Genomic DNA, 22,257 nt, shown 5'->3' with positions numbered 1-22,257 from the left:
AGGTAGCTTTTTCCAGGACAAGATGGCACTGTCCATGCTGCTCCTAACAGTCCGTGGATCAGAAGGACTGTACACGGTGAATGCACCACATTTTACTGAAAGTACGGTGTTTCCAAAGGAATCTGGGAAATGTAAAGTCTACACCTTTAATAAGGATGGGGCCTTGTTTGCCTGGGGCAATGGAGAAAAAATATTATTAATATGGCTAACAAGGGACTGCTGCATGGCTTCGACCTCCCAAAGGCAGTTTGCCTTGAGTTCTCACCAGAAAACACTGTCCTGGCAACGTGGCAGCCTTATACTACTTCTAAAGATGGCACAGCTGGCAGTCCCAACCTACACCTTTACGACGTGAAAACATGGGCATGTTTGAAGTCTTTTATCCAGATAAAGATGCAAAGTTGGTTGTCTAGCCTGGTCAGATGAAACTCTTTGTGCCCCAAATGTTAACAGTTCTTTGAAAATAACAATTTTCAGTACAATTGCAAGTAAGTTGCATTTGCAAAAAATGAATGATTTTGTGTTATCACCTGGACCCCAACCATACAAGGTGGCTATTACATTCCAGGGAGGAAAGGTGCACCTTCATTTGTTAGATGACATCAGTGCCCCAACTTCCATGGACCTCATGCAGCTTTAGCCAATAAGTTTCTTTAAGGAAGGTAAGGTTACAATGCTATGGAATAAAAAAGCTGCTACTGTGTTGGTAATAGCGAGTACAGATGTTGACAAGACAGGAGCTTCCTACTATGGGGAACAGATACTGCACTACATTGCAACCAACAGGGAGAGTGCTGTAGTGCAGGTACCAAAAAAGTGGCCCCATTTACTATTGAGCTTGGAATTCTAGTTCTACTGAATTCTGTGCTGTGTATGATTCCATGCCTGCCAAAGTGAGTTTTAAACTTGAAATGTGACCCTGTATTTGACCTCAGAATCAGTCCTCCTGATGCAGCCTACTATAATCCCCATGGACATGTATTAGTGCTGCCTGGATTTGGAAACTTAAGGGGACAGATGGAAGTATGGGATGTTTAGAACTACAAACTTACTTCTAAACCAGTGGCCTCTGATTCTACGTATTTTGCTTGGTGCCCAGATGGTGAGCATATTTTAACAGCCAAATGTGCCCCCAGGTTGCATGTTAATAATAGGTTCAATATTTGCCATTACACCAGCACCGTCTTAAGCAAGTATGAGGTACCATCAAATGCAGAACAGTGGCAGGTCTCCTGGCAGCCATTTTTAGACGGAGTATTTCCAGCAAAAACAGTAACTTACCAAGCAGTTCCAAGTGACCTACCCAAGGAAGAACCTAAAGCTGCAACAGCTTATCAACCCCCAGCTTTAAGAAATAAACCAATCACCAATTCCAAACTGCATGAGGAGGAACCACCTCAGAATATGAAACCAAGCCAGAAAATGACAAGCTGTCATCAAAAACAGCCCTCAAAAATCAAAGGAAACATGAAAATTAAAAAGCTGCAAAGCAGGAAGCGAAGTGACAAGAGTCCAGATTTGGCACCTCTTCCTACCCGAGTGCTTTGCATGAAATACTGTCTCTCAGTCAACTTCTGGAGACCCTGAGGTAGACAAAAAAATCAGGAACCTAAAGAAGAAACTGAATGCAACTGAACTGAAAGAATAAGCAACCTGAAAGCAGCTGGAAAAAATCAGTTGGAGAAAATTCAAAAAGACAAAGCCCTCCACTAGGAGCTGGAAGGTTTGGAATTGTGTATTTAAATATTCACAGAAAGCAAGCTGGTTACTGAAATCAGTGAAAACACATCTATTAAGTTCATTGGTGTATATGAAATATTCATGTGCCCACATTTATCGTTCATCTCAAATTTTAAGCATTTTCCCAAGATCCTGTGTATGTGTGAAATTATTTAATAATGCCTATTAAAATTGATTTTTACATCCTGTACCTTGTTTCATATTGACATATGATATAAAAAAGAAACACATGAATTTTCTAACTAAGCTTGCTATGAAGACAAATATTGTTTTATAGAGGATATTACCACCATATAAATGAACAAAGACATTTTAAATTGAGTCAGTTTTGACTTTATTGTAAGTTTCTCACTCAAGAAGTCTTTCATTAATTTAGATGGCAAATTTGAGGAAACTGTCCATATGTATAAAATATTAATGAAAAGTGTCTTAAAATTTAAACTTTATACAAATATAGTACACATGCATGCATGAAACTATTCTTTTCTTGGAAAATTTAGAAACACTTATCTCATGCATCATCAATTTTTCTTTTCTTAGCCCCTGTAGTCTTAGAATCAGATTGCTGAAGTATGTTTGCAGACTTCTTCTGGAAGTTACTCAAACTTTTTCCTTCCCTCTTTTTATCCGTTTCTTCAGTATGACCAGTTTGAGATGATACAACCTACAACACAATAACAAGCACTGATAAAAATTCAGCTATTCTCCCATGAGATGAATATTCTCAATAGTCCTTCTATCAATATATCAGTTAGCTCTTTATCCAGTAGTCTGTTTTTTTATCTTCAGATTTCTACTCAAATATGAGTCCCATCTTGAATAAAAGTGTCAATGCTGTAAGAGAAACACTAAAGAACACCTGAAGTGTCCTTAGACACAATAGTGCATGGCAGGAGACAGACTTCTCAATGAACATTGATCACAGCAAGTATGAGGACAGGGTGCATCACAAAAATTAAACATTAAAATGAAGTATTCATTCCAAAAGGTTAGAAAGTCCTAAGTTGATATTAAAAGGCTAGTCTAAATTTTTCGACTTAATGATTTCCATATGCAGAGTCTAAAAAACACTGACTTACCTCTTCCTGTGGACAACTGGACCTAGGAGAGTACTAGTTAGAGAAAAGCATCCAGAAAAATTCTAAGATGGCGACAGATTAGACAAACGTTCCAACTGCCACCTCCCAGGACCAAATTGGATTACAACTTAATTTAAGAACAAACACCTGAAAAACCAATTTTGGACTAAACAAACAAAGAGGAGTATATAACCAAGCATCACAGAAGAAGTCACACCAAGTCTGGTAGGAAGGGCAAAGACAAGGAAAGGGCTGCCCCACTCCCAGGAGCAAGCGGAGACTGAGGGTCCAGAGGGTGTGGGTACTCAGCCTGGAGCCCCAGCCTAGAGCCCCAGAGCCTAGAAGAGGACCCACAGAGCATTTGGAGGTGAAAAGAACCAGTTTCTGTCTATGAGAAAGATGGAGCTTTTGGAGACGCAGGCTCTGTTTTAAAGAGCCCACACAGAAAATCTTGTTCACAGCCACTACCCAGGGCTCTGGTGGAGGGAGAGCTGAGAGGACTAGAGTTATATGAGGAGAAAGTAAATTTAGAGGGCCAGGAAGAGATATTGTGGGGAACAGTCACCAGAATCCCTGTGCTGAGTCACTCTCTAATACTGTAGTCGCCATCTTTCCTGGGTGAAGTAGTCACCTCTGAGTGACATCAGCCTGGGGAAAAGCAATTGCTCAGCCATCGGAAGTCTCTCCTGACCCTGGGAACTGGGTCATGCACAGAAGCCAAGAAGTAGGGGGCACACTAGTGACTAAGTTTTCTGATGTTGAGGCTGGAGCTTTCCCCCACATGCTCCTGAGTCTAAGACTGATAATTCCACCTCACTGATGACTCAGTAGAAACTGTCTGGAGTGCAGGCAGACCACACCTACTGGATTCCTGGGGCCATACTCTACTGAGGTCTGTGAAAAAATTCTGCACAGACTTGACACCTGGGGCCAAGGGACGGAGCTACACCCACCACCCTTCCTAATCCCTGATTTCCTACAGGCTCTAGACCAGGGGTCGGACACCTATGGTTCGCGAGCCAGATGTGGCTCTTTTGATGGCTGCATCTGGTTCACAGACAAATCTTTAATAAAAGAAATAATAACTTTAAAAATATAAAACATTCTCCTGTATTACAATCTATTCATTTCCTACCGCTCATGTTCATGGTTGCGGGTGGCTGGAGCCAATCACAGCTGTCCTCCGGGACAACAACAAATTTTTATTGGATAATGCGTAATATACACAGGTCATTGTATGGCTCTCACAGAATTACATTTTAAAATATGTGGTGTTCATGGCTCTCTCAGCCAAAAAGTTTCCCAACCCCTGCTCTAGACTCTACCGGAGGTTTTTTCAGTGGCCAAGCCCAACAAGTAGGTACCAGACAGTGGCTGCAGGAGGCAGGATTCAGGGAACCTAGGCCTTTTAAGCAGAACTTCCCCCAGGCCCAGTATGGGTAAAAGCCAGCTTAGGTGTACAGCTTGGTTTTTCCATAAGCACCTGGGTCCAGCAGAGGCAGCCACAAACTCTGGATTGCTTGTAGCACCAAGAAGGTTGCTGAGGGCCAGTCATGGACAGTGTCTCCCACTGGTCTGTGCTGGGTCCCAGCTAGGGAGGCCCAGGGCTGGCACATCCAGTGGCCAGCTCCAGAGAGCATCAGTTCAGGACCTAACAACCCTTGCTAGAGTGGTATCATAAGGAAGAGCTCCTCACGCCTGGCCCAGCTGAGGCAAGTTCCGCCTCTGTGATCAGCACCAGCTCATGTGCAATGGATAGGGTGGAGCTTCACAATCAGCCAGCCTGGATGCTGGATAGCCTGCCCTGCTAAGCTAGATACTACAGGGGGAAGGGAGAGAGGCTTGCAGCATGGACGTTTAATGTGTGGATTCTTGAGTGCCTACTGGATCTGGTCAAGGGGCTTAGCCACTTTCCAGGGGGGCACAGTCAGCCCCAGGAGAGGACTCTGTCTTCTCCCTGAGACCAGGTCTCATCAGCTGTAAGAACTGCAGAGTGGACTGTCAGCCCTATGCAATCTGAACCTGCTGCTCACCTTGTTGGGGAGAAATAAAATTGGAGTATCCACCAGCTATGGAGTAGGGGCCACATTCCCCATACTGAGCTCCTGACCAAGAGACCCCTGAAATAGGGGTCCCACTAATGTTGTGTTCCCAACATCAGCAGTCCTAACCCAACACGCTTGCAACCTGTAGAGGGGTTGGTTGGGTGAGGCCAGTCTGAGCCCACACTACAGTCTTACTACAGAGGACTGTGGGAACACCAGGCAGCTGCAAGAGGAGAAAGAGCAACTGAAAAGGAGGCAAATTTTATAGAATTTGGGGCTTTTACGGAGCTGTTGATCTCTAAACAGGAGGAAGATGATCCTTATTAAAGGTTGGCCCCTCCCACACTAACTAGGAACAGAAAACAGAAACAGCAAAAAGGACAGTAGCTGCAGACACGTAGGCCACAGCAGGTTACAAACAACAGCTGATGCCAACCCAGGAAGATCTAGAAGCAACACAACTGGTAGTGGGTGGCAGAGGACAAACACTAGAGTCAGCTAGATACATAAGCAGCACACCCAAAGGAGTCTAACAGGCACCATACACTGGAGAATAAATATGCCCAACAGGACAGACAGTGCAGTGTGTAATAGGCATGATCAATGTAGACCCATAGATCCAGCCAGCGTGAAGGAATAACCACACCCATGAAAGGACCAACTGCATTCAATACTCACAACAGGAGGGAAAATAGTACCATCAAGAAGCATTCCTAGAACAAGGAAAACAGGCGGCCTGGAGGTAAGTACCACCAAACCCATCTTCATCATAAAAACACCACAAAAGTTTCAAGGTAAGACAGCACTACCTAAAATGGGAAAACAAAGAAATGCAACCCAAATGAATCAACAAGAGAAATTCTTAGAAAAAGAACTAAATGACATGGAAGTATCCAAACTACTAGATGGAGAGCTTATAAAATAATGATTTTTAGGATACTCAAGAATCTTAGAGCAACAAGGGATAGACAAAATGAGCACCTAAATAGAGACAGCAAGCATCAAAAAACATAGAAATCATAAAAAAGAACCAATCAGAAATGACAAATACAGTATCAGAAATGACTGCACTAGAAAGAATCAATAGAAGGCTGAATGAAGCAGAGGATCAAATCAGGGATTTAGAAGACAAACATAAGTACAGAAGTAGAGCAGTAAAACAAAAAGAGACACAAAAGACTGAGGAAACTAAGAGAGCTCTGTGACAACATGAAGAGAAACAACATCCATATCACAGGGGTTACTGAAAGAAAAGAATGAACAAGGGATAGAGAACCTGTTTGAACAAATCATAGCTGAAAATTTCCATAAATTGATGAAGGATAAAGGCACACAAGTTCAGGAAGCACAGAGAGTCCAATTAAAGAGGAAGCCAAGGAGGCCTACAGCAAGACAAATCATAATTAAACTGTCAAAGTTAAGAGAGAAAGAAAGAATACTAAAAGCTGCGAGAAGAGCAGTTAATTACCTATAGAGAAGCACCTGTAAGGATGACACCCAACTTCTCAACAGAAACACTTAAGGTCAGAAGGGACTGGCAAGAAATATTCAAAGTGATGCAAAACAAGACTTTGTTATCCAGCAAGGCTATTGTTTAAAATTGAGGGAGAAATAAAAAGCTTCTTAGACAAAAAAAATTTCAAAAAACTCTTTATGAATTCATTCAACCAAAACACTACTGCAAGAAATGTTAAGGAGCCTGCTGTAAAAAGAGCAAAGGAGGAAAAGAAACCGAGAAAAGGAGGATTGTAGATTAAAAGAATAAAAAGTACATATCAATAATAACCATCAAAAGACATAGGGTAGCTACGTGGATAAGAAAACAGGACATATGTATACATATGCTGTCTACAAGAGACATACCTCAGAACAAAAGATATACATAGACTGAAAGTGAAGGGATGGAAAAAATTATGTCATGCAAATGGAAATGAAAAAAGCTGGAGCAACAATAGTTATATCTGATAAAATAGCCTTTAAAATAGAGACCAAAGTAAGAGATTAAATAGGTCACTACATAATGATAAAGGGAGCAATCCAAGAGGAGGATGTAACCATTGTAAATATTTATCCAGCTAATATAGAAGCACCTAAATGTATAAAGCAGATTTTGATGGACATACAGGGAGAGATCGACAACATACTGTAATGGTATAAGATTTGAATACCCCACTAACATCAATGGATTGATCCTCCAGACAGAAAATTAACAAAGAAACAGAGGCCTTAAATGACACACTAGATCAACTGGATTTAATTATCTTCAGAACCTTTAACCCCAAAGCAGCAGAATATACATTCCTTTCAAGTGCTCATGGTACACTCTCTAGGACAGACCACATGTTAAGACACAAAACAAGTCTCAAATTTAAGAAGACTGAAATCATATCAGGCATCTTCTCTGATCACAATGGCATGAAACTAGCAATCAACTACAATAGAAAAACAAAAACATTCAAACACTTGGACGCTAAAGAGCATGTTATTAAATAACGAACAAGTTAACGAGATCAAAGAGAAATAAAAATTTTCCTTAAAACAAATGAAAATAAACATACAACAACTCAAAATTTGTGGGACACGGCAAAAGCAGCCCTGAGAGGGAAGTTCATAGCACTATAGGCATACCTTAAGAAGAAAAGGCTCAAATAAAAACTTAACCCTGGCCTGACCAGGCGGTGGCGCAGTGGCTAGAGTGTCGGACTAGGATGCGGAAGGACCCAGGTTCGAGACCCCGAGGTCGCCAGCTTGAGTTCATCTGGTTTGAGCAAAGCTCACCAGCTTGGACCCAAGGTCGCTGGCTCGAGCAAGGGGTCACTCAGTCTGCTGAAGGCCCACGGTCAAGGCACATATGAGAAAGCAATGAATGAACAACTAAGGTGTCGCAATGAAAAACTAATGATTGATGCTTCTCATCTCTCTGTTCCTATCTGTCTGTCCCTATCTATCCCTCTCTCTGACTCTCTCCCTGTCTCTGTAAAAAACAAAAACAAAAACAAACAAACAAAAAAAACTTAACCCTGCATCTAAAAGAACTGGAAAAAACAACAAATAAAGCCCAGAGGAAGTGGAAGGAAGGAAATAAGAAAGATCAGAATGGAAATAAATGACATAGAGGCTAAAAAAAAAAAAAACACTACAAAAGAACAATGGGATCAAGAGCTGTTTCTTATTTGCTGATTTATCTCCACAGACAAGTGAAATAAAAGACAGGATAAACAAATGGGACTATATCAAACTAAAAAGCTTTTGTACAGCCAAAGACAATAAGAACAGAATAAAAAGACAAACTACACAATGGGAGAACATATTTGACAGTACGTCTGATAAGGGGTTAATAACCAAAATTTACAAAGAACTTGTAAATCTCAACACCATAAAGACAAACAATCCAATCAAAAAATGGGCAAAAGAAATGAATAGACACTTCTCCAAAGAGAACATACAGATGGCCAATAGGCATACGAAAAAATACTCAACATCACTAATCATTAGAAGAATGCAAATTAAAACCACAATGAGTTATCACCTCACATCAGTCAGAATGGCGCTCATCAACAAAACAACACAGAATAAGTGCTGGTGAGGATGTGGAGAAAAGGGAACCCTCCTACACTGCTGGTTGGAATGCAGACTGGTGCAGCCTCTGTGGAAAACAGTATGGAGATTCCTCAAAAAATTAAAAATCGAACTGCCTTTTGACTCAGCTATCCCATTTTTAGGAATATACCCCAAGAACACCATAGAACTGTTCCAGAAGGAGAAATGCACCCCCATGTTTATGGCAGCATTGTTCATAATAGCGAAGATCTGGAAACAGCCCAAGTGTCCATCAGTGGACGAGTGGATTAAAAAGCTTTGGTACAGGCCCTGGCCAGTAGGCTCAGTGGTAAAGCGTCGGCCTGGCGTGCAGGAGTCCCGGGTTTTATTTCCAGCCAGGGCACACAGAAGAAGCGCCCATCTGCTTCTCCACCCCTCTCCATCTCCTTCCTCTCTGTCTCTCTCTTCCCCTCCCGCAGCCAAGGCTCCATTCGAGCAAAGCTGGCTTTGGTACATATATACTATGGAATACTACTCAGCCAGAGAAATTATGACATCGGATCATTTACAATAACATGGATGGACCTTGATAACATTATACGGAGTGAAATAAGTAAATCAGAAAAAACTAAGAACTATATGAATCCATGCATAGATGGGACATAAAAATGAGACTCAGAGACATGGACAAGAATGTGATGGTAACATGGGGTGGGGTGGGGAGGGAACGAGGAAGGAGAGAGCAGGGGTGGGGTGAGGGGAGGGGCACAAAGAAAACCAGATAGACGGTGACAGAAGACAATTTGACTTTGGGTGAGGGGTACGCAGCATAATCAAATGTCAAAATAATCTGGAGATGTTTTCCGGAACATATGTACCCTGATTTATCAATGTCACTGCATTAAAATTAAAATAAGATTTTTTTAAAAAGCTGTTTCTTTGAAAAGGTAAACAAAATTGATGAACCTTTAACCAGACTCATCAAGAAAAAAAGAGGACTCAAATAAATAAAATGAGAAAGTGGAGAAATAACAATTGACACCACAGAAATACAAAGTATTGTAAGAAAATACTATGAAGATCTATATACTAAAAAATTGGACTACCTAGGTGAAATGGATAAATCCCTAGAAACATACAATCTTCCAAACTCAATCTGGAAGAATCGGAAAACCTAAACAGACCAATTACAACAAATGAAATTGACACTGTTATCAAAAACTCCCAGCAAACAAAAGTCCTGTACCAGATGGCTTTACAGGCTAATTTTACCAAACATTCAAAGAACACCTATCCTTCTCAAGCTATTTCAAAAAATTCAAGAGTGGGGAAGATTTCCAAGCTCCTTTTATGAGGCAAGCACTATCCATGTTCCAAAGCTAGTAAAAACACTACAAAGAAAACTATAGGCCAATATCCCTGATGAACATAGATGCTAAAATTCTCAACAAAATATTAGCAAACCGGATCCAGCAATACATTAAAAATATACTGCTCCTTTTTATACACCAACAATAAACTGTCTGAAAGAGAAATTAAGGAAACAATCCCCTTCATTATTGCAAAAATAAATAAATAAAGTACCTAGGAGTATATTTAACCAAGGAGGTAAAAGACTTGTACTCAGAAAATTATAAGACATTGAAGAAATAAATCAAGGAAGATACAAACAAGGGGAAGCATATACCATGTTCATAAATAGGAAGAATGTACATCATTAAGATTTCTATTACCCAAAGCAATGTATAAATTCAATGCACTTCATATTAAAATACCAATGGCATATTTCAAATATTCCAAAAATTTATATGGAACCAAAAAAGAACACAAATAACCTCAGCAATCTTGAAAAAGAAGAATAAAGTGGGTGGTTTCACACTTCCTGATATCAAGTTACAAATATCAACTTATGACCTATGCAACTTACGACCATTCGACTTTACAACCACAATCACTAGCCAAGACTGCTCTGCGTCTGGCAGCACAAGTGTTGCCCAGCTGGGCATACGACAGTGTGGACCAGCTTCTGGCAGCACTACCATCTGCGCATGCACCATTTCAACTGTTATCCCAGACTCTGTACAGCAATTTGTGTTCTGTGTCTTGGATATTTTTCATCAAACCCTTCTCAAGATGTCTACCAAGAGGAAATTCTCTTTGCAAATATTAAACCAGTTGTACTGGTAATGCAGTGTTTTACTTAAACCTGATGAATGTAGCTGTTGAATGCTGAGGGAAGAGGGAAAAGTAGTGTTCAAGAAGTGGCCCGGACAGCCCAGGAGCAGCCCTGCGAGCGAACTCCCAGAAGCCAGTGGGTAGGCGCTGAGTACTTGGAGATGGTCCCGCTGTCTTCCTGTGCCTCTGCTCAAACTCAACAAAGGCCGATGTGCAGTCAGAATCAGCAACTGGTCTGCATAAAGCCGTGGAGAAGAGACCTGAAGATGGCAGCGGAGTAGGCCGACGCACAAACTCCCAGCTCACACCACCGAACTGGATTATAAACTAATTTATGAACAATCAGCATGAAAAACCAAATCTGGACTACAAGAATAGCATTCAAAAACCAAGGAGCGCCCTGGCCAGTTGGCTCAGTGGTAGAGCGTCGGCCTGGCGTGCAGGAATCCCAGGTTCGATTCCCGGCCAGGGCACACAGGAGAAGCACCCATCTGCTTCTCCACCCCTCCCTCTCTCCTTCCTCTCTGTCTCTCTCTTCCCCTCCCGCAGCCAAGGCTCCATTGGAGCAAAGATGGCCCGGGTGCTGAGGATGGCTCTGTGGCCTCTGCCTCAGGCGCTAGAATGGCTCTGGATGCAACAGAGCAACGCCCCCTGGTGGGCATGCCGGGTGGATCCCGGTCGGGCGCATGCGGGAGTCTGTCTGACTGCCTCTCCGTTTCTAGCTTCGGAAAAACGCAAAAAAACGCAAAAAAAAAAAAAAAGGAGCAAAGAAGCCACAATAAACCTGGTAGGGAGCGCCTGAATCTCCCCTGCTTACAGGAACAGGGGGTGGGGGGGGGGGGTGAGGCTGGGCTCTCACTCCAAGAAAAAGAGCAGTAAATACTGCTCACAGCCACTTGCCCGGTGACCAGGGAACGAGGTGTGTTGAAAGGGCCTGCTTGTCTTCCAAAAAGAAAGGAGAGAGAGAGAGACGGATGTTGAGGGGGAGAGAATATAGGTGATGACATAAAAAGCTGACTCATTCAGTGCTGGAGGCGGCCATAACTGGGGGAGGGGCTGATCCTTCCACAAAACAAAATATAAAATTATTCCGGGTCACAGAGATACAGACATCTCTCCAGCTCCAATCAGCTCAACAAGACACAGCTAACCCTGACGAATGTAAAAATAAGAAACAAAATGGTGTAGAAATGATACAAACGGCATAAAATAAACAAAGAAAATTATGGTATATAATAATGAAAAAAATTTATGATAAAATATGACTTAAAGATTTTTGTAACATCATTTCACAGTACTGTACATATAGCCTACTCAACTTATGATCAAATCATGTTATGACCGGTCTGTTGGAACCAATCATGGTCGTAACTTGAGCATTAGCTGTAGTGCTACTATGCAAGGCCATAGTAATCAAAATAGCTTGGTACTGGCATAAGAACAGGCATATGGCTCAATAGAACAGAACAGAGAACCCAGAAATAAACCCACACCTATATGTCAATTGATATTTGACAAAGGAGGTAAGAGCATACAATGGAGTAATGACAGTCTCGTTAATAAATGGTGCTGGGAAAATTGGACAGGTACGTGCAAAAAAATGAAACTAGACCACTTACACCATTCACAAGAAAACCTCAAAATGGATAAAAGACTTAAATGTAAGTCGCAAAACCATAAACATCTTGGAAGAAAACATAGGCAGTAAGCTCTCGGTATCTCTCATAGCAATATTTGTGCTGATTTATCTCCATGTGCAAGTGAAATAAAGGACAAAATAAAATATCAAACTAAAAAGCTTTTGCACAGCAAAAGACACCATTAACAAAATAAAAAGACAACACACACTATGGGAGAACATATTTGCCAATACGTCTGGTAAGGGGTTAATAACCAAAATTTATAAAGAACTTCTAAAACTCAACACCAGCAAGGTAAAATATCCAATTAAAAAATGGGCAAAGGAATTGAATAGACACTTCTCCAAAGAAGACATACAGATTGCTAATAGACATATGAAAAAATGTTTAACATCACTAATCATCAGAGAAATGCAAATTAAAAACCTCCCACTTATCAGAATGGCTCTCATTAGCAAATTAAGAAACAACAAGTCAAGTGCTGGCGAGGGTGTGGAGAAAGGGGAACCCTCCTGCACTGCTGGTGGGAATGCAGACTGTGCAGCCACTGTGGAAAATAGTATGTCGTTTTCACAAAAAATTATAAATGGAACTGCCTTTGGACCCAGCCATCCCAGTTTTAGGGATATATCCTAAGAATACCAAATCACTGTTTCAAAAGAAGATATGCACCCCCATGTTTATGGCAGCATTGTTTACAATAGCGAAGATCTGGAAACCACCAAAGTGTCCGTCAGTGAACGAGTGGAATAAAAAGCCAGGTACATACACACAGTGGAATACTATGTGGCCGTGAAAAAGCTAATCTTACCTTTTCAGTGGCACAGATGGGCCTGGACCTTATCGTGCATTATTTTTCAAGTGAAATAAGCCAGGTAGAGAAAGACAAATATATTATCTCACTTATATCTAGAGTCTAATGAACAAAGTGAACTAAGAAACGGAATAGAGGCAGAGGCAGGGTCACAGGGAGCAAAGAGACAGCTGTCAGGGGGATGAGATCAGAGAAGGTGAAGGGATTAGTGAAATTATATATATATGTTATATATATATGTATACATATATATATAACATATATATATATATATATATATACACACACACACACAGATAACAGGACAGAAGAGGGAAGGGAGTTAGGGGGAGGGGTCAAAAGGGGTGTAGTGGGGGACATGGGGATGAGGGTCCCCCACTACACCCAATATAAGCTGTTAACACATTAAAATAATTTTTAAAAAAAGCATCTATAGGCTTTAATGTATTTTTAAAATACTAGAAAATTAAGTCAATTACCCTGAAACAGCTCTGCGTGGACTTCTTTACTTGCATATTAATGACATGTGCCTCATTGTTCAGAAGATTAGCTTTAGGTCCTATTTTCAAATATGAAATCGTAGCATAAGCTGTAAAACTGTAGTCTTCTCTGCAGAATATAAAAGCCACCAAATCAGAAGGGTTTTGAGTAATTACAGAAAACAAACTGAAATTTATAAAAATACCGTATTTTTCACTCCATAAGATGCACTTTTTTCCCAAAAGTGGATGGGAAGATGCCCGTGCGTCTTATGGAGCGAATGTTCGTTGTTGGTTTTTTTTTTTTTTGGGGGGGGGGGGTTAGGTGTTGCGAGTTCCTGAACAATTACAAGAGTATTTATTTAAACATTAAAGTCTCTTCTCATTTGTTAATAACAGTGCTAATGGTTGTTAATACTGCTGTTCAGTTTACATTGTTGAAATATTATTGTGGTATATTTTATCAAATATTTTAATACATCATTTGGTTCTGATTTTTTTTTAATTTTCCTCCGTATAAAACCCTAGGTGTGTCTTATGGAGCGAAAAATACGGTATAAGTACAATAATTTTAAATAATACATTGATATGAAATAATGAAAATTATACTATAAAATGCAATTATATTTATAAAATATATTTTAGTTCTGTGCTTTAATATATAATTAATTATAGCTGGAACTAGATAAATTTTTATAGTGTTTTAAGTTCACATGCAACAACTCTAAAACCATTAGTTTAGTTACAATTATAAAAACGAGCAAGTCATGAAAATGCATCACGGTTTGTGGAGGAAAATATTTTACTTTGCCTATTTTTAATTCTTGTGATTGAATAATCCATCACTCTAATGGTATTGGTTTTGGACATTTTACCATTTTATTTCTTCTTAAATTTTACATAGCTCCTATTTATGGATCTACTGATACATAACTACAGTAATGCCTGTAAAGTCTTAGTTGCTCTATTTCTAAAATTAAGGTAATGAGAATGTCCATTATCATCTCTCAAAGTTGTAAGATTAAATGATGTAATATATGTAAAAATTATATATATTCTATAATTGTTATTGTTATATACACAAATTAGTTTTTCTTCAAAGTAATCTTTTCGGAAGAATATAATATAATCCTTTCCATGAATAAAATATAAAAATATAGTGTACTGTTTTTTTAAAAAAATAAAGACAAAGACCACACAAAAGACAAGAAATGGGTTTGTATATACTTAAGATATTGCAGTAGAAGAAAGTGCACAATAATTTTCTCAAGGTCTTCACGAGGAAGTGTGGGAGGAGCAACACCTGCTACTCTCAATTTTGCTGCTCCCTTTCCCATCCAAGAATCAATCAATTTCAGTGGGGTGAGCTTTTCATTCATGTCCTCTGCCTGCTGCAGGATTTTGATTAGATCTCTGCAGTAGGCTGTTACGTTCTTTCTTTCAAATGCTATAATGAAAGAGACAGGTTACATGCAATTAGGATTTAGAAATTAGGGCAAAGATTGTCTATCCTAAGTGATTAAACTAGTTTGAAAACAAGCCATCAACGTGAACCACCCTAAACACTGATTCAGTAATGTATTCTGAGTTAAAACTAGGTTATTCCCCAAGTCTCTAGCACTAAATTACCTAAATTGTAGGCTCTTCAAGACTCTGGGATTTGCAGTAATGTAAAGACAATTACCTGGTTATCAGAAGGCCTTTGGGTATGCTCTAGGAACCAGAGTGTCCACCAGACATGGTGACGGCAGATACTAAGAGGTGTTTATAGGCCCTAGCCGGTTGGCTCAGCGGTAGAGCGTCGGCCTGGTGTGCAGGGGACCCGGGTTCGATTCCCGGCCAGGGCACATAGGAGAAGCACCCATTTGCTCCCCCCCCCCCCGTCCTCTCTGTCTCTCTCTTCCCCTCCCGCAGCCAAGGCTCCATTGGAGCAAAGATGGCCCGGGCGCTGGGGATGGCTTCTGCCCCAGGCGCTAGAGTGGCTCTGGTCGAGGCAGAGCGACGCCCTGGAGGGGCAGAGCATCACCCCCTGGTGGGCAGAGCTTCGCCCCTAGTGGGCGTGCCAGGTGGATCCTGGTCGGGCGCATGCGGGAGTCTGTCTGACTGTCTCACCCCGTTTCCAGCTTCAGAAAAATACAAAAAAAAAAAAGAGTTGTTTATAGGAGAGTCAGTCTATTCTGCATAAGTTACCTGATGTGTGCTCATAAGCAATATTCTGAAAACCAGTATGGCTTCGCAGCCACTCATTTAAAGACAAGAATGTCCTAGACAGATATGCCCTATTATTGATTATTCATTAGCACTTGGTTTTATATATCAGATTCTTGTTAATTTGGTCAACAAAACTCATAAACAAGTTTAGCTGCAAAGTTAAAACTGTGACGACCTTCACCAAGGCATGAAAACTCAGTGAGGAACTGATTAGTCCAGCTCTTCAAATGTAACACATATACACAGGATGAAATAAAGTTAAAATACAGTTCTAAAACCCTGATAAGTAAATATCTTGAGGGTAATTAGCCATTATCTGCATCAAAAATGACTCACTAGCCTTTTCTTATATAAATAGTATTTCTCTTCAGATGACTTAAAACTTTTTTCTTTGCACATGCCCTCAGTAATATAAAAATATACACATAACATATGGCTTTTCCTTTTATTTGCCTTTGTTTCAAAACCATGTTGTTACTTTTGAATCTAGAAAATTTTATTCACACCTTGTTTAATCTTTTAAATCTATTTTGGGGTCAAATACTGCTCTTATGTAGTCCTACCCATATATACTAGTCTATAAAGGTTTAAGAAAACAAACTCACAAATGTCTTTACAGCAATTATCACACATTTTGTTACATGCTTCTGAGTTCCACACTTCATCAAAATGTTGAGCTATCAATACACGGCGACATCTGCCAACACATTTAGAGATAAAAATTAAGTGATCTAATAAAGTTTTAAGAATCCGTATTTCAAAATATAGGACTATATATTGTATTAGTTTCCTATTATTGTCATATCCTTACCACAAACTTAGTGGCTTAAAACAACACAAATTTATGATGTTACGTTCCTACAGGCTGAAAGTCTGACATGGGTTTTACTAGGTTAAAATCAAGGTGTCAGCAGGACTATTATGGAGGGTCTAGAGCAGGGGTAGTCAATCTTTTAATACCTACCTCCCACTTTTGTATCTCTGTTAGTAGTAAAATTTTCTAACCACCCACCGGTTCTACAGTAATGGTGATTTATAAAGTAGAGATTTATAAAATTTATAAAGCAGAGTTACACCAAGTTAAAGCATATAATAATAATTACTTTCCAAGTACTTTATGTCAGATTTTCACTAATTTTGGCAGAATAAATCTTTATACAACAAGTTACTATAGTTAAATCTACCTTTTTATTTATACTTTGGTTGCTCCGCTACCACCCACCATGAAAGCTGGAACGCCACTAGTGGGCAGTAGGGACCAGGTTGACTACCACTGCTCTAGAGGATAGAGTGTGTTTTCTTGCCTTTTCTGGCTTCTAGAGACTGCCTGCATTGCAGTCTCTAGACCTGGTCACCTTTCCTTCATCTTTAAAGCCAAACACCAGAGGGTTGAATCCTCACATCACATCATTCTGACCTCCTCCTCTCTCTGACTGCTTCCACACTGAAGGACCCTTGTGATTATACCGGGCCCACCCAAATAAACAAAGCTAATCTCCCTATTTTAAGGGCAGCTGATTAGCAACCTTAATTCCATTTGTAATCTTAACTCCTTTTGCTATGTACGGACATCTTTTGGGACGTTGTCCACCAAACATAATTTTTCTACAAACAAAACTTTTAAGAAGTTGTTTGAGATTCATTTTGAGATTCAATATTTTACTATAAAAAATATCTTCCTTATACCACTTTCTTGTATTTTACAGTATCCATTTCAGTGTAAACCCCAAAATATGCTTCATGGGGGGTCCACCAGACATCTACAAAAAGTTTCATTTTTTCATTTCTTTAACTAGATTATTGTACCTGCTTAAACATTTTTTTAGTCCTTTTTATGTGATGGGCAGTAAGAGTACAAAGAGGACTAAAATAAAAGCCATCAGGGAGCTGTCACCATCAGGTGGTCTAAGTAAATCCACCCTTAATAGATTTCAATTGATTTCTTAAGGAGAAACTTGACCCTACTTTCTTATTTTATCAGCCCATAAGCTTGTAGGATGGTTGGTAGGTATTACTGAGCTCAACTCAAGACACCTCTTATATACCTCTACAAAACTATCAAAGTATGTCACTATGTACCAGTAGCAGAGGAAAAAAAGGCTTGAACTCACTGTTTGCATCAAAACCCTCAGTAAAATAGTTTTGGAAAATTATCAGAGAGAAAGACTATCCTTTCTAGATTAAGGCAGACTCTATAGATTCCTGTACCGGTTCTCACCCTTCAGACAAGTGTTTTTACATATTTGCATTTGATGGTCTACCAATGTATTTACTGGCTTTCCTAAGTACTCAACGTAACATCATAGGCTTTCAAACTGTGTCTTTAATTGACAACAGCTATGAAAAGGCATGTGGCTTACTTGCTTATGTTCTGACAGTATGACACCATCTCATAAAGCTTCTGTTGTCCCACATTTTCCATCACCACCATTGAACTGATCCTGAATATGTCTCCAAAGCCGTAATACAGAATACAGTCTGCTTTCATGTCATCACGACCTGCAGTGGGAAAGCCCTTGAGATTGCACATTTACATCAAAGTTTCAAAACAAGTAAAAATCACATATGTAAAGTCATCTGGCAAGGCTTCACTGTCTAAGTATAATACATCTAGAAATTTCAAACAGAAATGTGAAAATTAATTTGTAACAACTGCCCTCAAATGTTTTAAAAAACGACTAGAAGACTAATCAACACTCAGCTTTATTAATTAAAAAGGTGTCTATAAGTAATACAGTTATTTAAGTTACAGAATTGAAACCACTAATTAAACATTCAGGAGGCAAAGATGGACATCAAACTAACTATCTTAGCAAACATAAGAAACAATTCATAACACTCTAATAGAACATAGGTAAAATTTCTCCATAGGCAAATAAGTATTAAACTGTGAAAAAGACTTGTTTATTCTAAAAACAGTAACTAATAAAGGTTAAAAATACAAAATTATTAAACATCATTTATAATGTTTTCTAAAAAAGCTTTTTAAAAACTAACTTCTGGAATTGAGTTATACATACCTGCTCGTCCACTCTCTTGGTAATAATTTTCCATAGATTTACTCATTGAATGATGAATAACAAATCTCACATCTGGCTTATCAATTCCCATACCAAATGCAACGGTTGCCACTACTACCTAAATGTTTTAACAGTTGATATGTTAGATCAAGCTAAAATATTCTTAAAGGTGAATTAAGCTTCTATTGAAGGTATGTACTTAACCTGAACTTCGCTGCCTGACCATCTTCTGTGGACCTCGCTCTTATCTTCAGACTCCATACTGGCATGGTATGCACCTGCACGAATTCCCAGTTTCTGTAAACTAACTGTAACTTGCTCCGAGTCCTTCTGAGAAAAGCAATATATGATCCCTGTAGTAAAATTATGTGCAATTATTATATATATAAATATTTTAGCAGAGAATTTTTAACACTGAAAATAATGATTAATACAATGCATGGGTAAAAAGCATTCATGAAAAGTTTCAAGGTCCTGAACACATACGGCTTTTTGTTATAATTCACTATTTGTTAACCAGCTTGATCTAAAGCAGAAATGAGCCCTGAGCCATGTGTTGGATCCCACTGCCCCTTTTTCTCTCCAACTTTATCTTCAAACACATAAGATGCCCCACAGCTATGTAAGATGTTAGCAAGAGTGCCACCAGAAAAAGTTTCTTGTGCAAATGAGTTTGAGGAACACTGCATTGAACCGTTAAGTAAGCTTCTCTCTTTATTTGCAAGGCTGGTTAGAACAGACACACCCTGTGAATCTCCAGGAGGGATATATAGTCAGTTGTAGCCTTTCTCAAACTTCTTTGACCCTAGAACTCCCTTTACCTGGGGTACACATTCTTATCTCCCCAAAATCTACAGAACTGTTTAAAATACTACTTTTACACAACGTCTTTGCTTCTGTAATACTTATTCATTAATCCTGAAACACATGTAATACATGTATATATCTTTCAACTCCATCTACACTTAACTTATTGAGTATGTTTTATTTATTTTGTTAATGTGTTCTTTACTATGGGACTATATTTTATGTCCCTGCAGAACAGCAGTGCTTAACCCTCTATCTTATATACAGTGGATACTTACTAAAAATGTACTATTGAAAATTAACACTGTGTCATTAGGTCCATTCTTTAAAGTAATTCAGTATATATAAATAAGCAAAAATCAATCTGATAGTTTTATGACTCATAGTCTGTGCTGTTAGCAAATGCCACACCCAGTTTCTAAGATTGCCAAGCAAATTATCATAAAATGTTCAAGTATCTTCTGCCATGCATTAATATTTTTTGGTGCTAATCATTTATCAGTATATCAGTGTCAAATTGGCTACTTTCTGAAAGTTCTCTCAGTCTTCAAAGTTGGTTTGTTATTTTATTACCTGATTGCCCTTTGTATCTCCCATTAATGACCTTTACAATATCCTCAATAAAATCTTCAGTGTTTGAGGGTTTTTGACGAACCTAAAAAAAGCTAACTTATTAAACTGTAAAATAATGAGTGCTATCCAAGTAGTCATTTACAACTTTCAAGGTATATTCTTTCATGAGCATGTGGTTCTTCCCTATTATTCTTTCACTCATCCCATCTGCCTCACCCCACCACCTCCCAGCCTCTTCTTCCTTATTTTTAAATGTGCCAGAGATGAGGAGGCATAGAAGCAGTGAATAACTTGTAAAGATGAATACTTTAATTTCTGGCACTACTTTTATAAAAACATAAACCATGGCATATAACTATTTAATAAAAACTCAGAAAAATATTAAGTCTATTCTTAAAAGGATTGAAAAGAAAGAAAAAACAATTGTTAGGTTTTTTAACTTTCAAAGTGATATAACAAATATAATCAGAATAGGGTTTTTTCCTAAGTACTCAAAGTAACATCATAGGCTTTCAAACTGTGTGTCTTTAATTGATAAGTTATGAAAAGGCGCATGGCTTCTTGCTTATTTTCTGACAGTATGACACTATCTCATAAAGCTTCTGTTGTCCCACATTTTCCACCACTAAACTGATTCTGAGTATGTCTCCAAAGCCATAATACAGAATACATTCTGCTTTAATGGCATATTAATCTTGTATTATTTCATAATTTAAAATTTCAATACGGATACAATTAGGATCCTTGGTGTCAATCTATGCTTTTCTCCATCCTTGCACCAGAATGTACATAAATTTAACAAGGCGGCATCATCATTTCATGAATCTGCTTATAATTTACCTCCTGATTTTAAAAACTCAAATGTAGTTAACTGTTACTCATGTAAATAAAAATAATGAGAGGGTAACCTCTCTGCCACACGATTCACGAAAGCTGTAAGTTGATATAAAAGTTATATACCTCATAATAAAGATTTGGCCGATTAAAAGAAGCTGTAAAAGTCAAACACTTTTCAACACACAGTATTTTCTGAACATCTTTCAAAACATGACATGTTGCAGTCGCCGTCAGCCCAATCAGTGCTGTGTTCGGAAACTGCCGCTTTAAGATACCAAGTGCTTTGTAATCTGGAAGAAAGAAAATACAAAGTAGCCTTTTACTATATTTTACAGAACAGAGCAAATTAAGCCTTTTATAATGATGGAGATAATTAATGATTGCTTTAATTTCATTTCCATAGCTATCTATCTCAGTAAATCTGCAGTATCAGCCTAATCTATTTGTCTAGGTGGGCTTTATTACACTTTGAACTGGTTCTTCGAAAACACTATTCTTGGCCATAGGTGGAACTCCCTGTTGAAGAGAGAATACTTAATATTTCCAGTAAGTTACGCAGTGGTCTGCAACAGCTGAACAGAGGATCACAGAGACAGTGTTTGAATCTACTACAACTGACGAGAGATAGAGGACATCAACCTAACTCCTTCTGTCACCAGGAGCGTCCAAGAGGGGCAAGTTCAGACAAGAAAAAGCTCCATGAAGGCACTGCTTTTTATATAACCTGCTGCAGGGGAACCATTCTGGGCTCATGCTGGTGATACACATCTATCATATATCACTAGATAAGTTGTCCATAAGTACTTAAATTATTTGGAGAAAAGTGAAAAAGAAATTGCTAAATTAAGGTAGAGTGCAATGAAACAGCAGAGGAGAAAGCCACCACTTGGGAAGCTGGGTCTTACGGAAGCAGAAGTTCCCTAGGAAGGGAGGAAGAAAGCACCAGGCAGAGGAAGCAGCAGATATACTGCAGTCACACTGGCATGAAATTCCTCGGGAGGCTGAGATAACAGCAAGCAGTTCAGTGGGGCTAAATCACAGGGAAATGTGCTGCTGGGATCTACTGTCAACACCAGCAAGCAGGAAGCTATGTTCCCTATATGGTTCCAAGTTAGAACTGAAAGCTTTTCCTTTAAGATGAACAAGACAAGGATGCCCCTCTCTCCACTTTTATTCAACAGTTTTGGAAATCCTAACCAGAGCAATTGGGTCAGAAAAAAAAAAAGCTACCAAATTAGAACGAAAGTAAAACTGTCATTATTTGCAGATAATGTTATAATGCATAGACAATCCTAAG

The 22,257-nt window shown here is 39.0% G+C and overlaps 1 protein-coding gene and 1 pseudogene across 1 annotated transcript in view; one reads left to right on the top strand and one right to left on the bottom strand.

Annotated features, from left to right (window-relative positions):
* Positions 1 to 20: 20 nt before the first annotated feature.
* Positions 21 to 1,875, top strand: LOC136384502 (eukaryotic translation initiation factor 2A pseudogene; annotated as a pseudogene).
* Positions 1,876 to 2,069: 194 nt separating this feature from the next.
* The window catches only part of RECQL (RecQ like helicase), a 45,355-nt gene continuing 25,167 nt past the window's right edge, over positions 2,070 to 22,257 (bottom strand). The window contains exons 7-15 of the mRNA XM_066354732.1: positions 21,084 to 21,250; positions 20,124 to 20,205; positions 18,948 to 19,096; positions 18,744 to 18,861; positions 18,084 to 18,222; positions 16,329 to 16,420; positions 14,740 to 14,959; positions 13,513 to 13,642; positions 2,070 to 2,404 (exon numbers count right to left, since the gene is read on the bottom strand). Coding sequence (XP_066210829.1) covers positions 2,252 to 2,404; positions 13,513 to 13,642; positions 14,740 to 14,959; positions 16,329 to 16,420; positions 18,084 to 18,222; positions 18,744 to 18,861; positions 18,948 to 19,096; positions 20,124 to 20,205; positions 21,084 to 21,250 — 1,250 coding nt within the window. The 3' untranslated portion in view covers positions 2,070 to 2,251. The remainder of the gene's footprint in view (positions 2,405 to 13,512; positions 13,643 to 14,739; positions 14,960 to 16,328; positions 16,421 to 18,083; positions 18,223 to 18,743; positions 18,862 to 18,947; positions 19,097 to 20,123; positions 20,206 to 21,083; positions 21,251 to 22,257) is intronic.

This window comes from Saccopteryx leptura, chromosome 1 (assembly GCF_036850995.1).
Source record: "Saccopteryx leptura isolate mSacLep1 chromosome 1, mSacLep1_pri_phased_curated, whole genome shotgun sequence".
NCBI lineage: Eukaryota > Metazoa > Chordata > Mammalia > Chiroptera > Emballonuridae > Saccopteryx > Saccopteryx leptura.
Note: the sequence above shows the minus strand (reverse complement) of the source record. Positions and strands in the feature narration are given on the sequence as shown.